Raw genomic sequence first — 25,383 nt, 5'->3', positions numbered from 1 at the left:
ATTGCTCCACGTTGGGTGTAACACTGCGGTTCATGGGGTTTCCTTTCGCGACGATCCGCGTAAGAAGAGTCCGTTGTACAAACAAGTCGTAACATTGTGTCTCTCTTTGTTCTCTTGCAGGACCGGGCTCGGAACGCTTCGGAACGGTTGTCGGCCACAACGACGCTCACGATCGATATCGCCGACTCGGACGACCAGGATCCGTCGTTTATCTACCGGGGCTGTGTGCTGCTGGACGGGGCCTGCTTGAATCCGGAGTACAGTGCCTCGGTACCGGCCGGCACGCTGCAGGGCGTGCTGACGGTGACCCCGGAGCGCATCCAGGCAGTCGATCTGGACACGATCAGTGCCCCGATTCGGTACTCGTTCTTGAGCGGCATCCCCGGTAGCTACGGGAACTACTTCGAGATCGACCCGCAAACCGGTGTCCTGAAGCAAACGCGGCTAGTGGATGCCTCGGTCACGGCCAAGAAGTTCGACATCGTCGTAAAGGCGGAAGAGGTGTCGGAAATGAAGCGCTTCACCACGGCCAAACTGGCGATCCACGTGAAGCCGGTCGACGCGTTCCCGCCGATGATCAGTGCGACGGCCACCGAAGGGTTCGTCGACGAAAACTCCCCGATCGGCACGGTGGTGATGGACGCGGACGGCCACCCGATCAAGCTGTCCACCACCGACCAGGACTTTGGCCCCGAAGGGGACGCCGCCCCGATGGAGTACATCTACGAGGTGACGTCACCCTCGTTCGCCGTCTCGAAGGAGGGCGTGCTACGCGTCAACGAAGAAGCCCTCGACCGGGATCCACCCAGCCCGGAGCGGTACCTCTTCCAGGTGGTGGCCCGCGAGGCCACCGGGAACGCGGCCAGCGCTCCACTCAGTCTGACGGTGAAGTTGCGCGACGTGAACGATAACGCACCGCGGCTGGCGATGGTGGCGCCCGTCACGCTGATGGCCGGCGATGGGCGCCGACTGGTGACGAAGGTGCTGGCCACCGATAACGATGCGGGCGACAATGCCGCCATCACGTACTCGATCTTCCACGTGTCGAACAACGGGGCCAGCAAGTTCGCCATCGACCCGCAGACGGGTGAGATCGAGGCACGCACGAGATTGAACGCTGGGGAGCAGTACAGCATCACGGTGCAGGCGTCGGACGTCGGAGGGTTGTCATCGCAGGCGATCGTCGAGGTTACGATCACCCCCGGGCCGAACACGAAGCCACCGCGCTTCGCCAAACCCGTGTACGACGTGCAGGTGAGCGAGGGGGCCGAGATCAACTCGACCGTGATCGTGCTGAAGGCGGAAGATCCGGAGAACGACCCGGTCGGCTACGCCATCACGACCGGGAACGATCTGCGCCAGTTCTCGATCGGCAAGGACAGCGGTGTGATCAGCGTGATCCGGAAGCTCGACCGGGAGGACCTGACGCGCTACCAGCTGATCGTGCGGGCAGAGGACAACGGGGGGCTGGCGAGCAGCGCCACCGTCAACATCAAGGTGACGGACATCAACGACAAGAACCCGGAGTTTGACGAGCGCAAGCTGCCGTACGTGTTCGCGGTCGACGAGGGCCGGGAGGGGGCCCCGATTGGCAGCGTGCATGCGACGGACGCGGACGAAGGCATGAACGCGGAGATCACCTACACGATCCCGTCGGACATTCCGTTCCGGATTGACTCGAAGACGGGCGAGATTCGCACCCGCAGTGCGCTGGACTACGAGAAGCAGAAGGAGTACCGGTTCGTGGTGACGGCGAAGGATGGCGCGCCGGAGCCCCGGCTCGGTACGGCCAGCGTCACGGTGAAGGTGCGCGACATTCCGGACGAGGTGCCCCGGTTCATGGAGGCCACGGTGGAGGTGCGCATTCCGGAGAACATCCCCGATACGGCCGTCACCACGGTGCGCGCCTTCGACCCGGACACGAAGCCGGAGATCACGTACACACTGAAGCGGGGGCCGGGTGACCTGTTCAAGGTGGACGCCCGGACGGGCCAGATCAAAACGATCCGCGGGCTGGACTACGAGAAGGACAAGATGCACGAGCTGATCGTGGGCACGCTGGAGAACGATGGCACCACCCCGGGCGACTACGTCAAGGTCCTGGTCGAGGTGGAGGATCGCAACGACATCCCGCCGGTGTTCGTGTCGATCCCGGAGCCGGTCAACATCAACGACAACCTGCCGATCGGGGCCATCGTCGGCTCGATGCCGGCCGTCGACGGGGACGGCTCATCGCCGGGCAACGTCGTGCGCTACGAGCTCGTCGGCCGCGGGAAGGCGCTCAAGTACTTCCAGGTCGATGCCGACTCGGGCATCGTCCGGATCCGGGACGATCTCGGCAAGGAGGAGGACAGCGAGTACCTGATTGACGTGCGGGCCTACGATATGGGCGAGCCGCAGCTGAGCAGCGTCTCGACCCTGCCCGTCTACGTCAGCCACATCCCGGCCAATCCGAACGGGGATTCGGCCGAGTCGCGCGTCGAGAACGGGGGCATCGTGAACCTGGAAGTCCAGGGCCTCGCGTTCAGTGACGATAGCTACACGACGAGCGTCCCCGAGTCGACCGGTGTCAACGCTACGGTCAAGCTGGTGCAGATCATCAACTCGAAGAAGGCCACCAAACACAACGGTGGCTTCAGCTGTGAGCTCACCGGGGGCAACGAGATGCAGCTGTTCCGCATCACGATCGAGGATCATGCGTGTGCGCTGGTGCTGGCCGCTCCGCTCGACTACGAAACGGCCACCAGCCACACGCTCGAGGTGCGCCTCGCCTCGAACAAGTACTTTGTCAACCAGCACAAGAACACGGCCACCGTGAAGGTGATCGTACAGGACGAAAACGACAACGCGCCCCAGTTCGTGTTCCCCAAGGCGTACCAGCAGAGCCCACGGAACGACACCTACTACGCGGTGATCAATGCCGACGCCGACATTGAAACACCGCTGCTGCAGGTGAAGGCCACCGACAGGGACGTGGGACCGTACGGGCAGCTCAAGTACACGATCTACGACGACGAGCAATCGGCGAACGAAATTCCCCACGACGATGCACCGAGCTCGTACTTTACGATCAGCGAAGACACGGGCATGCTGAAGACACAGAAGTCCTTCCAGGGCGTACGCCAAACGCCGCTTGTGTTTGCGGTCGAGGCGCGGGACAACAATGGCGGCATGGCCGGAAGTACCCAGCTGGTCCACAAAGCGAGGGCCCGGGTCGTCGTAAACCTAATAGCCGACATCAACCGCATGACGCTGGTGTTTCTGGACTCGAACCCTAAGGACATGCGAAGGCACGTGCGTGCGCTGGAGGAGCTGCTGCACGAGAAGACGGACGGACTGATCACGGGCATCGAACGGTTCAGTGTCCGCAAGGTGGTGAACGAAAATGGAACGGTAGAGGAAGTGAACGGTGCCACGGATGTTTGGTAAGTGACCAGGACACGTTGAGACGTGAAGCGGCAGGATAGTAATACCGATTCTCCCCTCCCCATCTGCAGGTTCTACGCTGTCGACCCGAAAACGGAGCGTATCCTCGAGCGCAACTCCAGCACCGTCGTGAGCCGGGTCTTTGCGCCCGCCATACTGTCCCAGATCAACTTCGAAGCGTCGAGCATTGCCCGGGCGACGGCACAGGGTATATTCGGGCCGATCGAACCGAAAGTGCCGATCCAGAAGATCAAAGCCACCATCGTCGGCAACGACGAGGTGTTCCCGTACGCGCTGATTGCCGTTGCCATCGTCATCGTCATTCTCGGCTCGATCGGCATCGTTTACATTTGCATCTCGTGGTCCAAGTAAGTCCAAGGCACTTAGTTTGAGGCCCCCCCAGCTGTTCAGTTTGGTCACAGTGGTCCTTCTTGTCCCATTTTCCGGTAGATACAAAAACTTTAAGCAAAGAATGCGCCAGTACACCGCCCCTGCCAGTCCCGTACGCTACGACCCGGTCATGATCAACTCCCAGCAGCCTCCCTCCGAGAACCCGACCAGCTTGAAGGAGTACGAAACGCAGGTACTCGCCATGGCAGTTCCGCTCACCGACGAGGGTGACGATCTGCAGCTAGACTTTAGTGCCAAAAATCATGCCTTTAGCCTCGACAATGTTAGCTACATCACACACAAGGAAAACGGTACGTACCTCAGGAGCTCGGCTAAGGTTCCGCTATCTCACTCCCGTATATTGACATCAGGTCAGCACAGTCCTACCAACTCCGACGCAACGACCGCTGTGGTCGGCACACTGCAGCGCAACAACAACATTAACGCGAAAAACAACAATAACCTGAGCATCAACAATCGCCAGAACACGCTCAACCGGACGCTCGAGATGAACCGCAACAACTACCTGAATCCGCTCGGTTCGCTCGGGAACGGCACGGTACCGGGAACGCTAACGCTGGGCCGCATCAAGTCCGAGCGCAACAACTACATCAATGGGTAAGTAGATCGAGCGTAGGTTTGCCAACCGAGGCTCGGCGATTCTAACTAACCCTACCCGATCTTCCGACAGCTACGGTGATACGTTGAATCGTAACAATCTGACCATGGCTCAGAACAACAGCTTCAACACGCTCGGAAGAAACCAGCGGAACCTGAACCACGGGCTCCACAACAACGCAAACCACACGAGCAACAACATCAACATCAACAATGGCCACCTGCACAACGGGCACGTCGGGGCGGAGCTGGTAGCGAACACGCTCGGCCGGAACAACCGCTACAACGATGTGCCCATCACGAACCCTCTGTTTCACATCCGGTACGGACCCGCAGCAAGCCGCAGAAGATCCCCTCACTAACCTTCTCACTATCCCGTCGTTGCAGACAAAACGGAGACCTTCAGTCGCAGCCCCAGCTTAACCACGTGAGCCCCACGAACGAGAACGTCAGCTTCGGCAAGCGCGACTACAACCAGCTGTCCTTCTCGTACCTGAACGATCTGGACCGTTCGGACGCGGAAACGACGACGGAACTGTAAGCGGACACCGACGGCCCCGCATTGCCATCGTCGTTCAACTGTACTGTGGACGATACAAACAGCCCGAAGCCGAGTCCCGCCGAGTCCACGTTCTGCCGTGTAAAATATTGTGACATAATGTGGCATTTTACGTTCTATTGTTTGTATGCTTTCTGTTTCACTCGATCGAGTCCGATCGTTAGTTTTTACCCTTAATCTTACACTACCTATCACAAATCCCAGGCCGCGGACGACGCGGTCGGCCCGTATCCGCGTAACCAACCCGTACTACTTCGTCCCGTGAGCTAGATAGAAGCCTAGTGTAATAGAATTGCAATTGTTAGGAGATAGGATGCGTAGCTCTACGTTGTACAATATTAGCTAGGCGTCGTCTGAAGCAGAAAGAGCCGACAGCAGACGGAGGACGGAAGAAGCACAACCACTGGGGAACGAATATTTATTTAGTCACCAAACCGGGCCGGGAGAAGAAACAATAGAGAATACACAGAGACAACTGAAAGTGAAGTGAAGACAACAAGGCTTGCCAGCGAAAACGATTACCACCGTTCCGATTGCAGCAAGAAGGTTTGGACCTACGAGAAAGTTTAGAATACTGTCCCCCCAGGCAGTGCCTGCTGTACATATTTAGTCATTTAGATGGGTAAGTCCACTCTCGGATAGCTAGAAATTGAACGATCGGTGACAGCCAACGAAGTCACGCATGACGAAACGGGACCCAGCAACAGGATCCTGCACTGACGCGTCGCGCAATCAACGTTTTACCATCCATCGGCGTCCCCGATGTGCCTTTATCATTCGTTGCAAGCGACGAGAAGCAATCAGTTAGTTGTAGGAATTGAGTAAGTGAGTAGCCGGTAAGCTCAACTAGCATAACTGTAGCGTTAACGAGGCGTCCAGAGAAACAATAAATTTTTACTCAATTACGAGATTATTTTCAAACCAATCGCTTTTCCTTATCCGTGCGCGGTATCGGTGTCCCATTCGGTGTCCATTTCCGTGTCCGACACCTGGTTGAATTGCAGTCTTCTCGTGCGTTCCAGAATATCGTTCAGCTGCAGGCTAACGGTCAGCGGTTTCACCGGAAACTCTACCATGTGGCCGTACACCGGAAGCGAAGGAAATGTCCGCTCGAGTTTAATCGAGGCCAACATTGGCTCCCGGGCCGGTGGTTTCAGGACGCTCCGGTTCACAATCGGCTCCCGTAGCGGTGCTCCGTACGTTTCGATGCCGGGCAAGTACTTCCGCGATCGTTCCAGACCGAGCGATGCGTGTTGAAACTGTCGCTGGTAGTCCTTTGCGCCACGCAACACCTTCGCCGTGGTGAAGCTCACCTCGCGCTGCAGATCGGGTGGAATGCGGAACCGGAAACTGGGGACCGGAGGAAGGTCCACACCTAAAGGTTCCCAGTTTACCGGGCTGCCCAGCAGACCGATGTAGCGGCCGGCCAGTGTCCACAACCGTACCGTACGGTCACTGCTTGAGCTGAGCAGCAACTCGCTGCGATCCAAATATACCAGTTTGGTAACGCAGCTACGGTGCGCTTGGTACGAGTTCAACAACCACGGTTTCGGTTGCGAACGGGCCGATCGCTTGGCACGCCCCGGTATCACATCGTCGAGGAGGAACGGAAACAGAATCCGTAGCGACGGTTTGTTCACTTTGAATTTATCTTCATCGGGAATCCTGCAAAAGGACAGGAGAAGCAAGTTGACCGAGGTGCCCGAGGTGTTGCAATCCACAACTTACCAACAATTTTCAATGTACCACGTCTTGATGTAACCGAGTGCCGTGCCGGTGAAGAGGAAGCGGTTCGAGAAATCGCTTGCCATCGCCAAAACCCGATCCCCTGCCATGTGAATCGCACTGAACGCACCCCGGTAACCTCCGTCCGGATGGTGGGACCAAACTTGCACCATTCCCGTATCGAGCGAACCCAACAGCGTGCCGTAGTTCGGAGCCATTGGGCGACTCGGTAGAAACATTAACACCTGAATCGCAAGCCGTCGCATTTGCTCCAACCCTGATGGCATCACGATCCTGGACAGCCGTCGGTCCGTCGCCCGATCCATCGACGCCTGAAACAACGATCGTCGAATGGTGGATCTTCGGCGCACTTTCAGTCTCTCGTTGTCGGATTCGCCAATCCCCTGCGGACGCAACGCAATCGGCACACGCGCGCGAGGATTGGCAGCGTTATAGCGGCGATACGGTTGTCCCGTTTCCAGCATCCACAGCACAAGCTCTCCGGCGTAGCTACAGGTGGCCAACGCGCCCGGTACCGAGGTACTAACGGCGGCACAAAGCACATCGTCCGAGTGTAGCTTCCGCCACGGCAAACCATTCGGGTATTCGTCTTTCGCATCGCTGGCAGCAGCAAACTCCACCACTCGATGGTTCCAGCCCATCGCCAGAATGCGATTGGCGATCCAGAAGATGGCCGTCACTTCGCAGTCCTCCTCGATGTGCATCGTGCGCATGCAGGTGCGCCCGCTAAGGTTCCACACCTTCAACGACCCATCACGGGCTCCGGTCACCAGCAGCTGTTGCTTACCATCGAAACACCCGGCCGTAATCTCGACCGGTTCCGGTGAGCCGTTGCGGATTTGGGTGTGCGCCTCGGTGATGATGCTCATCTTCCGGTTCATCCGATGATCCCACGTGATGATGAAGCTATCGAGCCCACAGCTAACGACTAGCTTGTAGAGGCCATTGTACAGTAGGACCGAAACGGGACGAGTGTGACTCTCACCGTCGGTGCGGTCGAGCGGAATCTCGGGACAGCAAGCTACCAGTACCAACTTATTGCTGGCCATCGCCAGCTGCCGCTCACGGTCGTCGTAGTACGCACACACCGGCAGCCCTTTCGCGAGCGTAGTGGCCTGTTGGCTAAACGTTTGCAGCAACACCCGATTCCGCGTGTCCCACACTTTTACGTTACGTTTCTGGTCGAGGCTGTAGATTTTCTCCCCAGCATCCTGGACGAACACGAACACAATGCTTGCCGTGTGGCCAATCAGAACGGCCGACGGTTTCTCTGGACGCCGAATGTCCCACAAACGTAGATCACAGTCCGGACCACCGGACACCAGTAGCTCCTTGGTAGACTCGAACGCAAAACACGTCACTCCGCGTGGCACGTAAAAGTCGATCCTTGACGCGCGGTTTTCCAACGACTGTATCGTTATAGTGGGAAGAGGGACAGCCGGATGCTTTGGTCCTTTCGATGTGGTGACCGATGTTAGTGGATTCTCCTCGGAGGCTGCGATGAAACTCTTTAAACTTTCAACATATCGCACCGATCGCACTTGATCCACTAGCAAACGCCCAAAATGAATGCCGTCCACCGGAGGATACTTCCCGGCCAGTAAATCGACCCACCGGACCCATGTAACCACCGAGAAGGACTCGCCCGACATCGTTGCCTTTCGTTCGGGATGTAATTCCAACACCGCCACATGTCCTTCATAATCTCCAACGAAGAGCCTGCTTGGTTCGTCCCGTCCGTAACGATAGTCCAGAGCACTGATCGGATGGGGCAATTGCTCGATGACCGTTTTTAACGTGAACGAACCCGCCACGACGTTGTAGAACCGTAGCTCACACTCTAAACTTGCAACGCAAAACGAACGCTGATCGGGTAGCGATACCGCGTCCAGGACCCAGGTTTTCGATCGTTTCAAGCGCGACGGGACCGAGCGAGCTTTGAGCCAAAGCTTCCAATTTTTGGTCCAGAAATTGATAATCCCCTCCCTGGACGTTGTTACCCAGTGTCCTTGAGACCAGCTGATGCTTCCGTCCTACGGTGGGAAACCAGCGGGTGAAAGTGGCACGGAAGTCCCCTGTCGGCACAATACTCACGTAGTACACCATGGGACAAAAGTCGATCTTCACGATCGTGTACACCTGACGGCCCAATTTCACCTCAAGATCGCCGGCAATGGGTAGATCGAGCGATTGCTTCACGGCCAAAGGATCGTCGTCCTGGAAACCCAGAATCAGGTAACTGAGCAGCTCGTCCCACTGGCAAAATTCATCATGATCGGTGTTTATCTGCAGGAATAACGTTCGATACTGCTCATCGGTGTACCGCAATCCGATGGTGGCGAGAACTTCTCGAAGCTCCGAGCGTGTTAGTCGGCCAGCCCGTACTAGGAAGGTGGTGTGCAGAAATTCTATTTGCCTAACCGAAATCGCACGGTGGATCACCTGGTCCACCGGAACCGAAGAGAAACGGGCCGCCATAATACGAAGAAAAGCGCTACTGGGGGGAAAGGCTTCTCTCTTCAGGGTTACTTTGATGTAGGAAGCAAATTCATTTGAAAATTTATTTCTTCTATGACATCTTTTTGTGCTTAACTCAACTTCCTGTTCTCAGATCGTCCGCTTAAAAACAAAACCAAATGTGTAGGATAAAATACAGTTCAACTTTTAAAAAATGTTGTCCAATGAAAGTCTCAACAGCACCCAGTGTGTGGTTTCCAACAACAATGCCCGTTCAGATGTAAACAAAATTTCGCTGTCAAGCGAAGCGCCAAAGAAGTGTCCCCAAATTGCATCTTGGCAGTAGCTGCAGATTAGATAACGAGAGACGGGTGCAATTGTTTACAAACGACGTAACATACGTATCTGTAGTACTCTTTTATTTACTCTTCGCATACAATACGCACGTGCAGCGTCGTGGGTGAATCGAACATTATCTTTGAGCTCTGTGCCGCAGACTGCGTAAAGTGTGTTGCTCGCATAAAGTACACCACCGAAAGAACGTGAACCAAGCCCGAGAATGTCCGATAATCTTGACGGTGTCCAGGTCGGATTTATAGGTGGTGGAAATATGGCCTATGCCATTGCATCCGGATTGCTGAGCAAAGGTACGGGCCATTCATTGAAATAACTGGTCACTTATTCACCGACTGCTCTTTTTGTTTCCGTTGCCTTCGATTCTAATGCCTACAGGCGTTCTGCAGCCGGACCAAATTCATGTAACGGCCACGAAGCTGGAGAACTTGAAAGAACGCTGGTCACCACTCGGAGTGACGCATTTGGGTACTGATAATGTGGAGCTACTGAAACATTCGAGCATCGTTTTTCTCTGCATTAAACCTCAAATTCTTCCTTCACTAACGGAAGATCTTAACCGTGCACATTTGATGGGCTCGCTTCCAAGCTGCAAGGATAAACTGTTCGTTTCTATACTTGCCGGCGTGACACTGGAACGTCTGCGAGGAGCACTTTACCAAACAACATTGGCAACCTTCGTGCGCACCATGCCCAATACGCCGATGCAGGTTGGTCTCGGCTGCACCGTTTACTGTGCCGAAGCCAATCGCTCTTCAACGGTTGAGCCGCTGTACGAAGCTCTAAAAAGTATGCTCGGTTCCCTCGGAGTTGCTTTTGAGGTGCAGGAGAGTCAGATGAATGCCGTCACGGGATTGGCCGGTTGCGGACCGGCGTATGTGTACCAGTTTATCGAGGCTCTCGCCGATGGTGGCGTGAAGCAAGGGATTCCCCGCGCCATGGCACTACAGCTGGCAGCTAATACCGTCATGGGTGCGGCCAAGATGGTGCTCGCCACAGGCAAACATCCGGCGGTGCTGAAGGATGAAGTTTGCTCCCCGGGCGGTGCCACCATTCACGGAGTGCATGCGCTCGAACAAGGATCGATGCGCGGTGCGGTGATAAATGCGGTCGAAATGGCCACTAAACGTTCGTCCGAACTTTCGTAATCGTAATCGCGTGAAGACATAAGGATCTGCGTGATCGTTAAATATGCGTGGCCATTATAGTTGTGTCGTAAGACAATAAATACATCCGTCATTGAATCTCATCGTCACGTGGACAATATATATTCTTCAAAAAACACATCTGAATTATTCAAAAGAACTTTATCCATTTTATTCTCTGCGAACTAAAATTCTTAAAACAAATGTTACAGTTGCGCTGTGGCGTTCAATCTTGCCTGTCCTTCTTGCTTACATACTCGACGCACCGGGACGGATCGGTTGGAAAGTAGTCCTGCATCTTCGTCATCAACCGCTTTAGGCCCTGAATGTATTTGCGCTGGGTTTCGTCGTTCATGACGTGGGCCACGTTTTTCGAAAAAATCTTCTCACGTCCGGTACGCGCGTGAATGCCCACCATAGTCACACCGATCGGCCATGGTGCGTTACCGATCGCCATCGTTAGGTACGCGTCGCTGGCATGGATATAATCACGCTTCAGTAAACTCTTCGTGATGTCCGTCAAGCTGTCGAGGATGTCCTCCGGGATGGTTTTGTTTTTCAACTTACGCAGCAACGGCCGCAGGTACAGCCGCGTCTGCTCGAACGTGGCTCGCGCAATTTTACCCTTCGTGGCCATCCGCTCTGCCGCAGTGACCGAGCTAAGCTGGTCGTTCCAGATCTTCAGCAGAAACTGGATCAGGGTCATTATCACGTCACAGTCGTGGTCTTTACCGCTGCGTCCTAACCGTACCGCCATTTGCTGAATCGATTCATACGTCACGCTGTCGTCCAAATCGTAGTCTTCGTTTGAGTTCTTCGCCTTTCCCATGCCCATGATACCAGATCCTTGCCCGTTGGAGGTAAGGATTTCATTAAGATACGCTTCGTCCACCTGCTCCATCGCTTCCTGAAAATCGTTGCGGAACCCTCGGTTGATCTCGGGGGCCGAAATTTCCAACTGACGCAACCGATGGCAGGATTCTTGTTCCGTTTCACCGTACAACAGGATCGGTTCGCCTCGTTCACGTAGCTTCCGGATCACTTCCGAGCGGGGCAGTTTGCGGAAATCATACTTGGCGTCCTCGTCGACGGCTGCGCCACCATCCTTTGCATCCCCGGCACTGTTTGCACGAGTGCGGTCCGCTTTGTTATAGCCACTTTTCTCCAAATACTCACTCTCCTCATGCGCGAGAAGATCGCCCCGTTTAAAGTACTTTTTCTTCTCATCCTAAAGGCGAAAGAAACGAACGAAAAACATTAAAGCTTCACGCATGTTGCGCCACCGGGACTATCAGCGGGCGTTTACTTACCACTAGTTTCTGTTCTTCCAAAAGTTTCCTTTTTCTTGCAATTTCTGCTTTTAAAATATCCATTGTTTCGTAGATCTCCACAAACAAATAGATTTCTGGTTCGATGCTCGGTCTAAAAAGTAAACAAAAGTACTGTCAGTTTGACATTTCCCTGTCAAAGCCTCTTTTCAGCGCCCTCTCAGCGAAGTTATGGTCGAGTATGAAATACAATATTTCGATTTTTAAAAGATCATTTTAAAAATGATTGTAACTAATTCAAAATGTACACACGCTAAGTTATAAAACACATCGTTTGCGATCAAATGATACGTCTATTCCTTGTTCTCTGGAAAAAAATTTACAGTGCTTATAGTTAAAATTCAAAAATAAAATGAACGATCAATAACAGCGACATTTTCTAATTGTTTGGCCAACGAAAATGTCCTTTGAGTAAGTTCGGACGATGATAATGAAAATTAAGAGTCAGACACAAGTAGAAATGAAGTATCATTCTATTTCAATCATCTGTTTGGTTTATTTTTAACCTATTAGCAATCTTATAATCGATACATTCTAACAATTTCTTTCTTCCCAAATACGGCAAGGGATTAATTTCTAATGCCAAAGTTAATGAGACAAGGGATAATTTTTGCCAAAATTCTGTACTTCTGAGGCGAAACGCGTGAAACGGTGAAAGTAAAATCAAAACAACCCAAAACAGTTCAGAACACATTCAGTTTGCTGTTTTTTCTTTCCCACCACAGCTCAGGGGGACTGGTAGAAGGTTTTACTTTTATTACTTCAGTAGATGGAAATTAGAACAAGTTTTAGCGACAATTGTGGCGACCACAACAAACTTATTACTTCTTCGCGACCTTCGCTGCCGCAGGCTGCTTCGTTGCAGCGGCAACCTTCGTAGCCTTTGCGGCCTTCTTCTTCGCAGCCAGTTCCAGCCGCTTGGCATTGTTCTTCAGCAGCTGCTTCTTGCGGTTCTTTTCCGTGGCAATGAAGTGCAAAGCCGGATCGCTCTTGCCGAGCGTAACATTGCGCTCCTTCGCACGGGCCACAATACGCTCGCAGCGGCGCAGCTTTGCGGCCAGCAGGGCACGACGCTTGGTCACCTCTGCGTACGGATTCAGCTTCACCATCTGGCGGGTGTTGGTCAGCGGATTGAGACGGCGCACGTGACGGTGCACCTTGCGCTTGGGGGCCTTCAGCACTCGCCGGATCTCTTCCGCCTTGAACAAGCGGGAGAGGTCGGTGTTGGCCATGATCGGCGTCGGCAAATTGTAGTTCTTCTTGCACTTGGACTTTTCCTTCCACGTGCCATAGATATCGTCGAGTTTGGCGAATGCCGACTCGGTCCAGACGCAGAGACGACCGACGTGACCACCAGGGGCCAGCTTCATCAAGTTCATCTTGTACACGCTCATGGTGTCGACACCCGGGATGTTGCGGAATGCCTTGCGCAGTCCCTCGTCCTTGGCATAGATGACCAGTGGCCCACGACGCTGCACGCGGCGACGGTTACGCATCTTACCACGACCGGCACGCAGACGCTGCGAGTTGTAGACCTTCTGCACGTCGGCCCACACCTTCGTGCGGCGCAGGAACTTGACGGCCTGCTTGGTCTTCTGGAACTTCTGGACGTCATCTGTGACAACCAGCGGAAGCTCCGAAATACCATCGACAATATGACCTAACGAAGGAACATAAGACGTTCAATGCAATTCAATTCACCACTATCATTGCCACCCTGTGTGGAGTGAATCCTTACCGCGCGATTGCACCAGAGCCGGAACGCCGGTGGCAGCCAGGGCGGACACCAGAGCGTAGCGCTTCAGGTTGATGTTGATCCTGCGGTGCCACTTACGCCAGGTCTTGGTCGGCGCAAACATGCGACCACCACGGCACATGTTACCGTACGCACCCTGGCCGGAACGGTGGGTACCACCACCGCGAACACGCGGAATACGAGCCACCGCACGACCCGTTCCCCACGATTCGGCCGACGTTTGGTGGCCAGCAGCTTCGCTAACGGCGTACGGTTGGCGCTTGTTGCGACGCATCAGCTGCGACACTTCGCTTACGACATCCGGGCGGATGGGAGCCTTGAACAGGATCGGGAGCGAAACTCCCTTATCCTTGGTTGCTTCATTTTTCTCAGTGTAAACACTGATCAGAGGGCGCGATGCCGTCAAACTCTGGAAAGTAAAACCATAAAAGAAAATATTAGTTTATAATGAAACCAAGCATTGGAGAAATGGAGGAATGGAGATACATGGCGGAAGAGAGGCATACATATTGCGGTGTACGGTCGGGCGAACTCATCGAAGTAAATGAATGATATAATTTAAGAAAAGTAAGTTGAATCGATTTTACAGGATTTCTAAAGAATGGCACTAAAAGTCATTCGGCAAAATCCACAGTCAACAACACACACACAGTCACAAAGTCCTTTGACACTCCAGCCAAACACGTTTCCGGCGAGCAAGCACGCATGTTTCAGAAGGATGCCCATTATTCACAAGGACTTGCGCCAGAAATATCTCACAAAGTGTTTGTCCCGATTCTGTTTCCATTCTTCTCGTATTTCAACATATTCGTCAACCAGTAGCATAATCACCGCAGCTGTTTAATAAATCCCGAGCCGACCGTAAGCAAGACAACAACCCCAGAGTACGACTCACGCGCTCCGACACAAACAAGGGTAATTTTATTCCTCAAAATTACAACCACCGACAGAAATTTTATATCAACGGACGGCACTTGACCATGGAAATTGTTATCCATTCGTCACTTACCATTTTAGCACAATATTACACCCGAAAATAGAGAATTATTTTTGGCTGCAATCAGTAAAGCAGTCCGCCATGCCACGGAGGACTGAAAAAGAACTCTTCAAAGCGGAAGCACCTCGATGCGGCTTTTCCATGACAGCTGTCAGTTAGACGTTGAACGCCGTTCAGTGGCTGACCCGAGACCCCGGCGCAGTTAATTTGGACCATATTTTTATTTTTACACATAAGTCAATGGTTAAGCGTATCACATTTTCAAGAAACTTTTTTGTTTTATTTTAATAAAAAACGAGGCAGACACAAGCAATTCAAAATTGACAAAATTGCAATATTTCTGAAAAGAGCTTTCGGAGGCCGCCGAAAGCCTTTTCAACGTAAACAACCGCCGGCCGCAGTGAGCCGTCAGGAGTTTGTCAAACTTGCCTGGTTAGAATAAGAAATGTTTATTCTCTAAAACTCGGAACGTTTGTTTTTGAGTTTTAATGTTTAAACGACGCACCGTCTAGATAGTTCCTGCTAATTTCGTAAAACAATGGCCGGTGAAGTGTTGGTTGATGCCCTGCCGTACATTGATCTCGGTTATGATGATCCCGGCGTCCGAGAAGCGGTAAGACGACGCACAACAGACACGGAAAACATCTTGAAATCCTTGGAACTCACGGCTTCGCTTTCGCATTACAGGCTATCGCAATGGTGGAGGAAGAATGCCGGCGTTACCGGCCGACGAAAAACTACCTGGAGCATCTGCCGCCCCAAGCTACCACTGCATTCGAGACCGAGCTGATGGCGGCCGAGTTCGAGCGCATCCAGAACCGATTACCGATGGAACCGCTGAGCATGAAGCGGTACGAGCTACCACCGCCACCGGCCGGCAAAATGAACGAGGTGTCAGCGTGGACGGAAAGTGTGGACAATTCGATGGCCCAGCTCGAGCACCAAGCCGTACGGGCCATGAACCTGGAGCTGATGTCGGAGTACGGATGCGAGATGTGGAAATCCTACCTCGAAACACTGGTAGCGATGCAGGCCAAGTGTCAAGCGCGCCTGGCGGAAGTGAAGAAGGAAATACAGGACGTGAACTGGGGTCGAAAAACGAAGCAAACGCAGGGAGGTGAAAAGCTGCGCTCACTCGAAGCTCAGTGGGTCATGCTGGTGTCGAAGAACTATGAAATTGAGCAAGCCTGTGCCAAGCTAGAGGAGAAAATCTATCAAAAGAATATGGAGCTGAATATCTCGCAAAAATAAATTAGATTCGTAATTACCTTAGTTGTTAGTTTTTCGAGGTTGTTTTGGAAAACCACACATCGATCTGCGAAACAAATTCACCACAAATTGTTACTCTCTTTCTGCTACAGTGTTGTTTTCAGAAAATTTATTCTTTTTTACACAACTACATCAGTGGCTACTTTTACACCGACAACTAAACATACAAACACGAAACACATTTAACATTCATTGTTGAAAGCATTCTGCCTACTGTGCTTATTTTTCAGCTTAATTAATATGCGATCGGGTTCGCTTGGGGTTTGAAAAAAAATTCAACCAATTAGGGATTTTTTTTTCCCATGCTTTGGCCTTCTTTGGTCATCTAACACAAGCGACAAGCGGAAATATGTAATATGAAATTTAAAGATTTGAGAAAATACTGTTCTTCGATCGCTCGGCTTTCTACAAACCCACCGCTCACAATCAATGCGTACTTTGCGTAAAATTGCCAATAAAATATATCATCTAGGGGTGTAAACCTTATGCTAAAAATGTTACTTTGGCGTGTGTTAGGTGCATTTTACAAGTGCCACATATTGGGCATTTCGGAGGTAGGAGTTACTGGTTTTTGGGGCAGGAAAAAGGCCTCCGCTTTACATCAAATTCGGCCGCAGTTCCGGTAGCTTGTAGTTGGCAAAGTGAAACGGTGGTCCCGATGGCGACGGAGAACGGCTTCCCCTGTACGACGGTGGAGGAGCAGCAGGCTGCCCTTCTTCGGCGGTGAAATTGTCCGTATTCTCGATCGATTGAACGCCGGCCGCCAGTGCCATGTTCTCGCGCAGCTGCTGCTGAAACTGCTGTTCAGATATTCCGCTTCGTTGTGTGTTGGCGGTGGCCGATGCTGAGTTGGGCACCGTTTGAGACTGGTGCTGCTGTGCGCCGTACGGAAGCATAGCCGTTCGGCCACGTTTTCGGCGGGGAAGGATACCTTTGCGGGCCATGTAGAAGCTAGAAATGGGTGTACAAAGACGAGCGCATTAAAACGACCGGTTCAGAATGCGGTTCTTTGCGATCTGTAACGTACCGTATGGTGGAGATCGGTATTTTGAACTTTATGCTAACGTTTTGGAACGTTTCACCACCCGACACGTACTCTGCCGCCTGACGAAGTAGTTCCTCCGAACGGCGTATTCGTCGACCGCCCGTAGCGCTGGGGTCCACTGCTGGTGGTGACTGTTGGTGGCTGTTCGTATCATACTCACACGTAACGTTGGCCAACGCGAACGCTGCGTAAGTCAGTAATTAACAGTGCAATGATTGTATCGACTGTGGGTTATAGGGTCAAATAATGGTAACTGAAGAGTGTTTGTCATCACATCACAAAAAAGTCGGCCAATCGCCAGTTCTTAAAAATAGAATTTACTTGCATTTCGTTTGTATGGATCTTTTGGATGCACAATATATATATCTATGTATATATTTATCCTGGTATATCCGGTCATAAGTTCTATTCGTTCACATTTTCACTTGGCTCATGAGAAAAATACCCCTCTCAGTACAAAACAAGAACTTTTCGTGGAAATAATGGCGGACACTGAGTCAGACATTCATTCACGCGCCGGAGCATTGCACCACGGGCGCGTCTCTCGCACAGCATCAGCACCATCATTTTTTACCTACGCAGCGTTCCAAAATACTCTCTCGCGTTACTGATGGCGGCCGGCTGGATAGAATGACTGATTTGACTATAAATTATTTGGTTCACACGATTCGGCTGGCGCCCCCTCGCCATATATCCCATTCGATTACAAAACTATCTCCATCGGCACATTTACCTTACTATAAGTACGGCAGGGAAATGGAGTAGACCATTCCTCTGTTCTCTGCTCTACCAGCGCTCTCCTACGTCGTTTGCCCTCGGTCTCGGAAATAATGGTTCAAAGAACCAGCAGGGACTTGGTCTGTCCGGTCTGTCTAGAAATCTATACTCACGAGATGCAAAATAGTGGAAGAAAACGCCGCGTTTCGTGCGTTAAACTATAAATATATAAAACCGCCTTCGGTATGCAACCCAACTGCTGGTTGCGGTTCTCTCTCACTGGCGAATAACAAACAAAAAAGGTCTAAACTGGTAAGCACAGGCGAAACGGAACAAACAAATAGCATAATATTAGTGTTCTGCTTATAAAACAGACGTTGACTAGAAAGCTTCACGATCTTTTCCTATAACTTTTCTTCAACAAAAGAAAATTTCATTTCATTTTTGCGTTACACTACGTTACAATGTTTTGGAAACTAAAGGTTCACCTTGGCTTGCGATTTTTGTTCTATACTTCCATTTGTTTTCTCCTTTCTCCGATCGACTATTCAAACTAAAGCTGGTGCTCCAGTGGCAACGGTGCCCAGCAACCCAGCATGGCATCGTACTGTAATTCGCAAAATATTCTGCAAAGGAACCAAATCTACAAAATCTATTTGACTGAGGAACAATGGCTGACTGAATACACGTTTCGCGTGCGAACGCGAGAACGTACACGGGATGTTTGTTGGTTTGGTTTTTGTTTTGTTTAGTTTCATTTGTTCTGACTATTGGAAGATGTTTGATGTTTGATCAAACACGTGGCACTCACGTCCCAGTGCCCCCCTTACGTTACTGGATCCTCTCTAAGGAAGAATTCTGCCGCCGTCTTGCGCGTTCCCGCATCGTTCACTTATCTATATGGTTCAGTGTAAAATAATATATATACTTCATCTCGACTACATCCCGACTCGGTCACTCCCTGTGTTCCACACCCGACGGAGTGCCTAGCGTATATCCCTATGTTGGCATCTATTATCCTGGCTGCGATTACGGCTCGCGACGCAACACGTTCTTTGACACACACAAGTCTAAATATATATATATTTATATGTATAAATTTAATAGTTATACTTATTCTGTTGACTATATCCACAATCCTTGGCTTCTTGTTGTGTGTTGTTGGTTGTTTTGTTTCTTGTTTGGTTAAAACTAGAAGTAAAATTAAAGTAAACACCATCATCCCGAGCGTCGCCTCGCGATTCGAGTTGCCGTCAGCTCCCCGGTTTCTCTCTCGATCCCGCTGCTGCATGCTTCTATATCCCCCATAGTATTGGCACACTGCTGGCAACGACAGCAACCTGCTGTGCCGGTGACATCACCGGGGTCGCTGATGCGGCAATGACCGACGCGTTGGCATAGTGGAAGGTGGACTCTTGAGGTTGGTCCGTTTGGCAAATGAGTGGCGACGATTGCACAAGCATCGACTGTGACGGCTGGTGGTGCTGCAGCAGTAACTGATGCTGCTCTTGCTGCTGATGCTATTGAATTTGGCTGGTCAGCTCTTTGATGATGCGCTTCTTCTCGGCCGCCTCCTTAAGCTGCCTCGGCATCGGGTAGGCCGACTTGATGTCCCACCGCTTCATCCAGTTGCGCAGCGTTTTGCGAGGAACTTTGTGCATTTGCGAAGCTCTACCGGGTAGGCGGAAGAGGAAAATGGGTCATGATTTGAACTGGCCCCCGGGGGTGCGGCCACCACTTACCTGTAGATGCTTTCACCCGCTTTCACATCCATCAGAGCAGCCCACAGGGCTTCGGTGTTGTACGAGCGCGGTTGGTTGCCGCGCGGATTGCGCAGCGTGAAGGAGATGGGAGGTGGAGCTCCGGACGGGTTCATGAGGTGGCTGAACGCTTCCCTGGCACGTGCCGTAAGCCGTGGCCGTCGCACCTGCCGACTGTTCGCTGGATGCGAACCGCCTCCGTCCGTTTGACGGGCAAGTTTGCGTACCGTGAGCGATGCGTTGGAACCGGCTCCGGATCCCGTCACCCCTCGGCCATATGTGCGCAGGATTTGCGGCCGGACGCTGGCCATACTGTTTCGACCGCCACCACTACCGACCGTTCCGGAGCCCTTCCCCAACGACATCAGGGCCGGCGGTTTGAGAAGTATTTCGTCTCCCTCGCTGTCCGCACCGTTGGCCAGCATCCTGCTATCGATTTCTTCCGCCAGCAGCTGTATGGCGTACCGATCGTCACTATAGTCGACGTCCTCTCCTTCCTCCTCTTCCTCTTCCTCCTCTTCCTCAGCCTTGTAGCTACTGATGACGCCCGACAGGGGCGGGAAGTTAGGCGAACAGATAATATTTTCGTAACCGTCCTCATCGGTGGCACTAGTTGCTTCATCCTCGGCGTCGCCTGCGCCACCGCCACCACCGCCGGATCGTAGGTAGATGTCCATTGCGTCACGGTTGAACACGAGCGAAGCGGGCAATGCCCTGCCGGTACGGTCACTATTGGCACTTTCACTACGCGGGCACTTCTGAAGCCCCAGTCGGCGCTTTTCTGCGCGGGAAGACTTTCCCGGCGCTACCAGCGATGAGTGTTTGCTCTGGTAATTGGCAAAGAGATTCTCGATGGATTTAACCCGTATCGAGCCGGGCGGTGCCCGCTGGATAGTGAGCGGGGCACCACTTTTGGCACCGTTCGCCTGACTTTTCTGCTGGCGCTGGTCGTCGTCGTTGTTAGGCGCGCCATTACGGGCGGAACTAAACAGGGGTCTTGTTCTTGGTCGCTCTTGTTCGGCCTTGTTGCTCTTGGCAGCCACATCCACCGCCAGCGGCTCATCTGTCTCTTCTCTCATCTCCAACACTTCATCGCCTTGACCATTCCCGTCATCGTTAGTATGCTCAGGCTCAGCGGCGTCTTGCGCATCGCTGCTAGTAGTGGCGCTTCCGTCGGCGTTCTGGGCCGATCTTTCCTTATCCCCACTTTCTGCCTCCTGCACCGACACCCCGTCGTCCACCAGCTCCTCAACCTCCATGGCTGCTGCATGAGCTTCGAGGAGCTGCTGCTCGCAGCGATTTGCGTCTGCAAGTAGACGTACATGCGTACATTTGGAGAAAGAAAGAGAAAGTGAGCGAATAATAGGAAAGAAATCAGCACCACCGCAGTAAATCATAGGACACAAGGGAGTTAAAACAGGTGAACGAATCCGTACGGAAGGAGCCATCAAAGTGAGTGCTATACGAATACGAAAACGGAAAGTGGTTGTGAGATGAACGGAGAGAAAGAGACTGTAACGCTACGACAAGCCGGTTTTTAGCTTTGGGAGGATAGACAGACCGACGACCAGCCCAACGCAATAGAAATAACCATCACCAAGGTTAGCACACCGTATCAAATGGTGAGCGATATGATCATTATGAAATGAAATTGGTAGTTTCACATCAACAACCAGGCACCTCCATTCTGCCGTAGGCAAAGAGACCATTTGCCTCAGAGGCCAAGAAAGCCTCGAGATGCCTGGTTTACAATAAGCATATAAACTGGCCAAAAGTTACGTGAGGTGTGTTTTGAGAGCCTCAAACGCCCAGAAAGTGCGCGTAATATTGAGAAATAATCGACAGAATGATTGAGTCCGTTCATTGCTACCGGGCAATGGTGACTTACCCGAAGGGATTTTTTCTCCAGGGTCCATTTCAAGCTCCTCTTCATCCTCACACGGCTTGCTGCTAGTGTCATCATCTAAAAACAGGAATAGGATCTTAATTACAACAAGTTCTTCAAATCGAACCACCACCAAAAAACTCACCAATTAAGTCTTCAGTTTTTATGCACATCTCGTTGCTACTCTCCCCATTATCACTAATATTGCAATCGTCCTGGAGCAGCTGACTTCGTGCTCCGATCACCGGCTGCAGGTGCAAACTGCTCAGCAGCTGTCCCTTGGGTCCACCTCGGTGCCCTGCTCCACCGCCGCTGCTCTGCTGCGAAGCTCGTGTGTTGTGATGAGGTTCAGATCGATCTTGAAATAGACGACGTTAGAGACAGATCATAATCTTGCGCGCTATCTATATCCTTTTCCCTTAAATTGACACTTTTTAAGCACCATTAACACCTTTGCATTGCAAGGCCACCTCGACACCTCCGGATCTACGCGACCACGAAAAGTCCACAATCAACCTTGACTTCTTCGTCACGATAGATTAGCAGCCTCGGTACTCGAGCAGAATGAGAGCACACAATTAACAACCGACGAGTAGCCTGACAGGCCAAGACCTCGTGATCATCGGGACCTTGTTCCACTGGAGAGATCAAGAGTAACAACTTACTTTGGAACTGGCTGTGGGATTGTTTGTTGTTCGACGTCCGTGTGTCCTTTGTACTGGTCATGGTGGTGGCATCGGTCCCCGCATCGGTGGCCGGTAGATGTTGCTGCTGCTGCTGCTGCTGCTGCTGCTGGAAGGAGGCGGTCGACCCCACCGGGGGACTGTGGATTTGGTTTAAATTGAGGGCCGCATCCGAGCCGCAGAGACCCCGTATTTTCAGTATCTCCGCACACTTCATCAAGTCCGGCAGACCCGCCTGAGATACGTTCACTTCTCCTTTGTACATGAAATCGACCAGTGCCTGCATGGCCCACAGTTTGATGTCCCGCGGAAGGATGATGATCGGATGCTGGCAGGGGTTCTCACCGAGCAGGTGCTCGAAGTACGTCGAACAGGCGGCCAGCACCAGCCGGTGACAGTGCACCTGGTGGCCCTCGCACGCCAGTGTCACATCGACGAACCGTTGGCCGGCCAAGAGCTGCAAGCACAGACGTAGAGAACCGTGAAGAAGTAGTAACGGCAGAGAGAGCATGAATCATTTCAAAGAAGTGCCTTATCGCACCGGAAGGTTGCTAGGGGATTCACGACGAATCCCGAACCCGTGTCCCGCAGCGTCGTCCCCTAGCGAAGAGTTACCGGGGGAAACCCAACTTTTAGTTCTTCTTGTACGGCTTCAGGCATCGCTCCGAGAGACCCTTGATGACGGCCGTTCGTGTGCCCAGAAGGAAAAGGTTGACACTTTTCCCTTCCACGGAACGCACCGTCGTACGATGACCCCCGGGCATTTCCTATCCCGCAAACCCGCCCCGGGGGGGAAAACGGCGACCGACGACGACGGACGTTTGGGCGCAGACTCAAAACGGCGGGCCCCTTTTACTGGGCAGCAAAGTGTGTAAAAAGGTTCACTCTCGAGGGGGTTCCTTTGGCAGAGTGGTATCATCACGTAAGTAAGGGCGCACGATGCGTAGGGGGCCCAGAACCACGGAGAGATGGCCCACACCGCTTTCCACGACCCTCTCTGGGCGCCGTGCACACAACAGCTCATTTTTAAGACGTTTAATTAAATACATTAGATTCCATCGGGAGCCCGTTCCGGTGCCAGGCGAGAGGACGCCCGGTAACCATGGCAGCAGCCACAGAGTGCCCCGGACCCTTGCCTGAACCCTTTAAACAACCAACTTTCCACCCCTTTCTAGTGGCGGACGTCCCGAAAATCTGGTACCTTGTTACAGGATGGTGCGGCCGAAAAAAGCGCAGGTCTTCTGGCGTGCGACCCATACCCTACGCTTGGAGATTAGCAAACAGAGCGCAGGGCGAAATAGGAGGGCGAAAGCGGTGGCGCACCCGAGGGGAGCTCTGCGAAGGGTTGCGCAGAGCAGCGGCAGAAAGGAAGGATGATCACGTTTCAAGCATGGGCAGGAACCCCTGGCTATGAAAGCGACCATGCGCGCGTGCCACCAAAAAAACAGACCACCACCCGATGCCTCGTTTATGCGCTGTCGAACGCAGACCTCCGCGTCGCGAGTGAATGGACGCCGCCGCCGCCGCAGCAGCCCTTTAAAATCAGGGAACCCTCCGAATTTGGGATGCACTTTGCGCTCCGTAGCGGCGCACACACCACCATAGAAGGCGGTATCTACTCCTGCGCGGTCCTCGGAGCGGGACGGACGCAGGACCAGGGTAGGGCAGGGCGCGCCCTCGTCTCCGGTGTTTGCATCGTTTGTTTAGCGTTCCCATTACGACACCGGCGCGAATTGAGCCTCACTCACGCATACGCTTGCAAACGCAGGATCTGCCGTACACACCCGGTGTCCTTGCGGCGAGAAAGAAAGAGCGAAAGAGCGAGAGAGCATACGCGTGATTATCGTTTCTTCCGCGCTACAAACAATCCGCGACCCACGCGGCCATTCAAAAAAAAAAAACGTGGATGAAAAACAAATCTGCCACACGCAACAAGGCCGTCGCCGCCGTCGAACGCACACAGTCGCACGGCGAGAAGGTTACCATTGACAACACACGGCCGCCGCCGTACCGTCCGCCGCGTGTGGCAGCCTCCGAGCGATGTCGTCATCGCCGGAGAGCACGCAATCCGCGTGATAAGTGCCGCCGCCGCCAGGGCGAAGAAAGATAGCGCGTGCCACACGCGGCGCACACTAACATCTCGACAAGCGTGCACGCACACGCGTACCCTCGTTCGTTGTGTGTGCACTAGAGTGAGAGGAAGAAGCTACAAAAATACGCTCAAGGGACGTCGTTTAGGACCCTTTTGCCGGGAGCAGCAAATTTCGGTTCGCTGCCTGCCGGGTGGTGGTTACTGCGCATATAAATTGGATCTCTCCCCTCTCGGGCCGGTGGACGCATCTCCGGGACCGGGAAGCGAACGGCGTTCCCCCGGGGGTTGCACCCGCGACACAAGTCAATGACCAGCAAATCCATCGATGTAATTGGCGCGTCCTTCGCAGGGATTTCGCAGCGGTCACTCGCAGCATTGTGGGATGAGGGGGGCGCATTAATTAACGGCGCAGATCGACATACCTGTGGAAAGGCCGCTCCCAGGCTGCCTAGATGGCTGTTCCAGCGAACGCAGAATTGTTGCGAAAGCCCGGCGCTCATGGTTTCCTATGTTTCCTGCGACTGCACGCACGCACTTATCATTGGCATTTATCACACCGCCAGTTAGCCGCCGGCTTTCAGTTTTCCCCGAGTGTTCCAGTGACTAGTAGCAGCGCAGCATCGTGGACATCGGAGGGCAACCTGTGTGTGCTGCGTGCGTTGCGGTGGAACAAAAGAAAACAGAAACACCTATATGTAACAATGACCACTCCTCCTGCCTGGCACATGACCCGCCAGTTAGCACACTTCGGTAGAGGCACACCAACACACCAACGATTCCGAATCGCGCGGGTCCCCTCATCAAATGGCACAGAAAATCAATACACACTATTCACAGTGTGTAAATAAGAAGAAGACGGTCTCTGTGGGCCCGCGGGACCCGAGCGATAGGGAGTCACCACACAATGAGCACTCTGGCACACTACCGCGCGGCGGAACGGATTTTGCACAAAGGCGAGGGATGTTGGCTTGGTCGTCGCCGTCGTCGTCGAGATGGACTCTACTGGGGTCAAAGGTTGAACATCCCTGTGTCACTAAACGAAATTCGGACTCATCCTCCCCGCGACACACACATGGACGAGCGCGCGTGTATATTTTTTACGAACCCCGTGCTTCGTGCTCCGTGCTTGTTGCTGCTACTTGCTCGCTCACTCACT

The 25,383-nt window shown here is 52.9% G+C and overlaps 7 protein-coding genes across 7 annotated transcripts in view; 3 read left to right on the top strand and 4 right to left on the bottom strand.

The window, feature by feature from the left end:
* The window catches only part of LOC128270200 (cadherin-99C), a 105,935-nt gene extending 100,688 nt beyond the window's left edge, over positions 1 to 5,247 (top strand). The window contains exons 7-12 of the mRNA XM_053007604.1: positions 121 to 3,425; positions 3,498 to 3,794; positions 3,877 to 4,127; positions 4,188 to 4,434; positions 4,508 to 4,756; positions 4,822 to 5,247. Coding sequence (XP_052863564.1) covers positions 121 to 3,425; positions 3,498 to 3,794; positions 3,877 to 4,127; positions 4,188 to 4,434; positions 4,508 to 4,756; positions 4,822 to 4,975 — 4,503 coding nt within the window. The 3' untranslated portion in view covers positions 4,976 to 5,247. The remainder of the gene's footprint in view (positions 1 to 120; positions 3,426 to 3,497; positions 3,795 to 3,876; positions 4,128 to 4,187; positions 4,435 to 4,507; positions 4,757 to 4,821) is intronic.
* A 681-nt stretch (positions 5,248 to 5,928) lies between these two features.
* Positions 5,929 to 9,217, bottom strand: LOC128270199 (WD repeat-containing protein on Y chromosome). Its single transcript, XM_053007603.1, has 3 exons — positions 8,834 to 9,217; positions 6,722 to 8,772; positions 5,929 to 6,658 (listed from the first exon to the last, which is right to left on the bottom strand). Exons 1-3 carry the CDS (start codon positions 9,215 to 9,217, stop codon positions 5,929 to 5,931), a joined length of 3,165 nt encoding a protein of 1,054 aa, XP_052863563.1.
* A 346-nt stretch (positions 9,218 to 9,563) lies between these two features.
* Positions 9,564 to 10,800, top strand: LOC128272406 (uncharacterized). The gene is made up of 2 exons (XM_053010208.1): positions 9,564 to 9,843; positions 9,929 to 10,800. Exons 1-2 carry the CDS (start codon positions 9,756 to 9,758, stop codon positions 10,696 to 10,698), a joined length of 858 nt encoding a protein of 285 aa, XP_052866168.1. The 5' UTR covers positions 9,564 to 9,755; the 3' UTR covers positions 10,699 to 10,800.
* Positions 10,801 to 10,916: 116 nt separating this feature from the next.
* On the bottom strand, positions 10,917 to 12,088 carry LOC128273084 (pre-mRNA-splicing factor 18). Its single transcript, XM_053010999.1, has 2 exons — positions 12,006 to 12,088; positions 10,917 to 11,923 (listed from the first exon to the last, which is right to left on the bottom strand). Exons 1-2 carry the CDS (start codon positions 12,066 to 12,068, stop codon positions 10,922 to 10,924), a joined length of 1,065 nt encoding a protein of 354 aa, XP_052866959.1. The 5' UTR covers positions 12,069 to 12,088; the 3' UTR covers positions 10,917 to 10,921.
* Positions 12,089 to 12,721: 633 nt separating this feature from the next.
* On the bottom strand, positions 12,722 to 14,871 carry LOC128274643 (60S ribosomal protein L4). Its single transcript, XM_053012903.1, has 3 exons — positions 14,789 to 14,871; positions 13,762 to 14,188; positions 12,722 to 13,683 (listed from the first exon to the last, which is right to left on the bottom strand). The coding sequence occupies exons 1-3, from the start codon at positions 14,789 to 14,791 to the stop codon at positions 12,845 to 12,847; spliced, it is 1,269 nt and encodes a 422-aa protein (XP_052868863.1). The 5' UTR covers positions 14,792 to 14,871; the 3' UTR covers positions 12,722 to 12,844.
* A 353-nt stretch (positions 14,872 to 15,224) lies between these two features.
* On the top strand, positions 15,225 to 16,253 carry LOC128273082 (pre-mRNA-splicing factor SPF27). The gene is made up of 2 exons (XM_053010997.1): positions 15,225 to 15,389; positions 15,464 to 16,253. Exons 1-2 carry the CDS (start codon positions 15,315 to 15,317, stop codon positions 16,025 to 16,027), a joined length of 639 nt encoding a protein of 212 aa, XP_052866957.1. The 5' UTR covers positions 15,225 to 15,314; the 3' UTR covers positions 16,028 to 16,253.
* A 3,074-nt stretch (positions 16,254 to 19,327) lies between these two features.
* On the bottom strand, positions 19,328 to 24,754 carry LOC128270197 (protein tramtrack, beta isoform-like). The gene is made up of 6 exons (XM_053007601.1): positions 24,650 to 24,754; positions 22,118 to 22,592; positions 21,598 to 21,810; positions 21,456 to 21,530; positions 19,550 to 20,873; positions 19,328 to 19,478 (listed from the first exon to the last, which is right to left on the bottom strand). The coding sequence occupies exons 1-6, from the start codon at positions 24,725 to 24,727 to the stop codon at positions 19,328 to 19,330; spliced, it is 2,316 nt and encodes a 771-aa protein (XP_052863561.1). The 5' UTR covers positions 24,728 to 24,754.
* Between the last annotated feature and the right edge of the window lie 629 nt (positions 24,755 to 25,383).

Source organism: Anopheles cruzii, chromosome 3, assembly GCF_943734635.1.
Source record: "Anopheles cruzii chromosome 3, idAnoCruzAS_RS32_06, whole genome shotgun sequence".
NCBI classification, from domain to species: Eukaryota; Metazoa; Arthropoda; class Insecta; order Diptera; family Culicidae; genus Anopheles; species Anopheles cruzii.
The sequence above is the reverse complement of the archived record's forward strand: the minus strand, read 5'-3'. Positions and strand labels throughout refer to the sequence as shown.